Genomic DNA, 3782 nt, shown 5'->3' with positions numbered 1-3782 from the left:
TAATAGTTATATTAGGTACAAAAATTGGATCTTTATCTAAAGTTTTAACTATTGTATCATAAACATGTGGCTTGCTCTGTCCATATGTTGTGGTAACTTCGAGTTTGAGTTGATAAGATGATGATTTCTCCAAACCTTCCATAACAAATGAAATGTTTTTGACACCGATCTTTTCTCTCGTGTATAAACTGTAGTCAGTTGACGGCAACCTTCGGTACATTAGATTATAACTTTTGATTGGTGAATTGTAAGCTCTGATGGTCCAATTCAGGAATAGTTGTGATGAACTTATCGGAATGACTATATCCATAACTACTAAAGGGATTGCATACACCATTACATCTATTTCTCCGCTGATGTTCGTCGAAGTAACAGGATCCCAGACTTCGCATATGTACGTGCCATTATCTTCTGGATTCTTTATATGTAGGATGTATGTACTTTCGATTTGTTTCAAGTCCAACTGTTTACCCGTTCTCGAATCTAACTCAATCGCTTCGTCTTCTTTTGCTCTTTTCCACCATTTAACTTCGCCCGGTTTATAAACTGTTGATAATAAGAATTGAATAATTTATAACAATTTATCTTACTTATATTATAAATGCGAACGTTTAGATGGATCGATGGGTTTGTTTGAAGGTATGTACGGAACGATTTCGATGAAATTTGGCACAGATACAGAACATAGCCTGGAAGAATACATAGGATACTTATTATTACGGTCGAAGTTAGGGGCGATAGCTAGGCAATATGTAATGGTTAAATAAAACTTTAGCCTTTGTTACTTCAAGATAACATTTTTTAGCGTAGACTTCTAAATATTTCTTTTAATCACCTTCAAAAACACACTGCATTGTAACATTGGCCTGATCAGTCGCATTCTGCTTGATAGGTCCTGGCGTCTTCTTCACCAGTTTCCCGGGAAAGCTCATATCGAGCAGAAGGATCCTTTCGATCTTCGCTTCCCCCAGCTGCGTAATGCAGGTGTAGTTGCCAGCGTCATGTGATGTCGCGTTGTTTATCGTTAAATTAGACATTTTATACTTCTGCGGATTGCCGTCCAAGTCTTTCTTTTGAAGCTGCCTTTCTTCCGTGTTGACTTTGATCCTGTGAGTAAACGAATCAATTGTTTAAAATCATCAAAAGTCAGTGTAAACTTTAAATATTGCGAACTATATGGGATGTCTTCTCTCTACAGTGATATTTAATTTCGATCTCCTTGTCAACTTACAATTCCTGATGTTATGTCAAACACTTATACGAGACAATATGGACATATTTCACTGGCAAGTCTATCCTTTTTTGACTAAAAACTTATTGTCAGAATATGACACAAAATTACCTGTCGCCAAGTTTGACCGGCTCGCCCTGGTACAACCAAACGATGTCCGCCGTCTCCGGCGCCGCGCTGCAGCTGAGGTTGACCTGCTTCCCCACATCGCCCTTAGGTGATGACACATCCAGTATCTCTGGTGCATTTTGAGCTACGGACAATAATCATTTTGTACACTCGGTACGTAGCAATAGTAGCTACGCTGTCTTGAGCACAACGAAACGAAGTCAATTAACTGTCAGTTCTAACTGAGCCACCGATAAGGACAGACGTTACTTGGAACTTACCGTTGGTTTCCGAGACAAAAATTTCTGAATAAAGTATATCATTTGTCTGAATATCTTTAACAAAACAGCGACCACATATTTTAAGCGGGGATTTTGGTCTCAGAAATCCACGGTTATTACATCCAGCTTAATGCCAACGTTTCTATTAAGTCGACAAGTGAGTATTTATAACATAAACTGAACAAAAGAATACATAATCTTTATTCAGCGACTGTTGAGTGTATGAAAAATACATAACTTTGTCTTTTGTTGAAAAAAATATGCAACTGTTTTCAAGCCTTGGTCAAGCTTTATACTTGTAGCAGAGTTAAATATTAAATTACCAGTTAAACCTACTTTAGTTTTAAATTATTTTTAAGTAGGTAACGTCAAAATTCTGTAAAAAAAACTTCATGTTCATTTTTGAATATATGAAACCTTACTCGTGTGGGATTCTCAAAAATTAGGGTTTAAAATTACTTGCGGTCATTTCAGAATCAAGTATCCGATCCCAATCATGATCAGTATAAATTAAAAATAAATACAACATTTAAAATTATCCCTCATTTATATATTTATTTTTTTACTTACTAAGCCATATCATTTTAATCTACGTAAACCTCATCCTAACATCAATTATTTCATTCATATCGTAGGTAAGGTAATCTAAAAATCGCACAAAAAATTATTAACATCAGCTTACTATACGCCCTCACTGAGGGGCTAGGAGCCTACTCTAAATTAGGTGACTAGGCCACAAAATAATAAAAAAATTAATCACGTCATAAAATAACAAACAGGAATGAAGTACATACTCGTATCTTACTTCTTACTAATATGATAAATGCGAATGTTTGGATGGATGTTTGTTTGAAGGTATTTCCGGAATGGCTGAACGGATCCCGTTGAAATTTGGCATAGATATAGAACATAGTCTGGAAGAACACATTGTCTACCAACAATGTTTTCTTTTTTAACTCCGCGCGGACGGAGTCACAGGCGACAGCTAGTATACACTTAAATTACCCTTATAATTATAAGATATAGGAAATAAAGAGCGTTTTCATTGTGATATATGTCTTTTATTGATTATTTAATATCCACGGGAATTTCCCCATGAATAAACTATAAGCTTCCTTGTATTTCCCCTTCCTTTTTGTCATATAATGACCGATCAAAGATTTATTATTCCATACTAGAGGCACGTGTTTTGATACTAATATTAAATACATAGAGAATCTCTTTGATAAATAAAACTTATCGCATAAACAGCGTCATTAACCGTGGGTTACTGATACCATAATATCTGTATAAAATATCGCCGTCCCCCTCTTTCATATTTGACAAAACAGAGATAACAGTATATTTTATACGGGTACTTTGGTCTCAGAAATCCAGGGTAAGTCTGTTATTCGAAATTAATATGAGAAAAACATAAGCTTTACTCCATTGATTAGTTTAAATATTTAAAGCCATACTGACAGTCATTTATAAAGAACCTTCTTACATTGGGTTTCTGAGACCAAAATTATACTGTTATCTCTGTTTTGTAAAGATAATGACAGGGATGACGATATGTTTTATAAAAAAATTTTGGTCTCCGAAACCCTCAGGTAGTGATCAATAAACAACAATATGAGTTAGTATTAAAATATAATCCGATTTCTATATTTCAATCATAACTTTAAGACCTAGAATTTAGTCTAAACACAACCATAGCTCTCAATCTATCCCTTTCCCAAAGTGGGCGATAAACCCCCTTGTGGGCGCTGCAGGTCTCAAGTTGCGGATTATAGTAAAAGTTTCGTTTAGAATTCTCCGTTAATATACATATATAGGTCACAATAATTAATTAATTTAATTTGAAGTTATAGTGGTTTTTAAATATGTGAAAATATGGGGGCGCTAAAAATATATTTATCCTCAAAATGGGCAGCAGACAAAATAAGTTTGGGAACCACTGATCTATACTAACGTAAAGTGAAAAGATTTATATTGCACCAATGTGAAAACTTCTTTCACTGCTAGCTACACTATTCCTGATAACCTAGCCTATATTTATTACGAGATTTTTTAATTCCGTTCGTATCAATTCGCTGGCAACTGTTAGTCTTCTTCATAACATACCCATACCTAAACAAAAGTAGAGCAAACTTATTTATTTGAATAACGGTTATTAATGT

General features: G+C 34.7%; 1 protein-coding gene across 1 annotated transcript in view; it reads right to left on the bottom strand.

The window, feature by feature from the left end:
• Ptp69D (Protein tyrosine phosphatase 69D) overlaps positions 1 to 3782 on the bottom strand; it is a 30258-nt gene that overhangs the window by 12454 nt on the left and 14022 nt on the right. Inside the window, exons 2-4 of the mRNA XM_013319210.1 lie at positions 1343 to 1484; positions 836 to 1107; positions 8 to 546 (exon numbers count right to left, since the gene is read on the bottom strand). Of these exons, the coding sequence (XP_013174664.1) occupies positions 8 to 546; positions 836 to 1107; positions 1343 to 1484 (953 nt within the window). The remainder of the gene's footprint in view (positions 1 to 7; positions 547 to 835; positions 1108 to 1342; positions 1485 to 3782) is intronic.

The sequence above is a fragment of the Papilio xuthus genome, unplaced genomic scaffold (genome assembly GCF_000836235.2).
Source record: "Papilio xuthus unplaced genomic scaffold, Pxut_1.1 DF826159.1, whole genome shotgun sequence".
NCBI classification, from domain to species: Eukaryota; Metazoa; Arthropoda; class Insecta; order Lepidoptera; family Papilionidae; genus Papilio; species Papilio xuthus.
The sequence above is the reverse complement of the archived record's forward strand: the minus strand, read 5'-3'. Positions and strand labels throughout refer to the sequence as shown.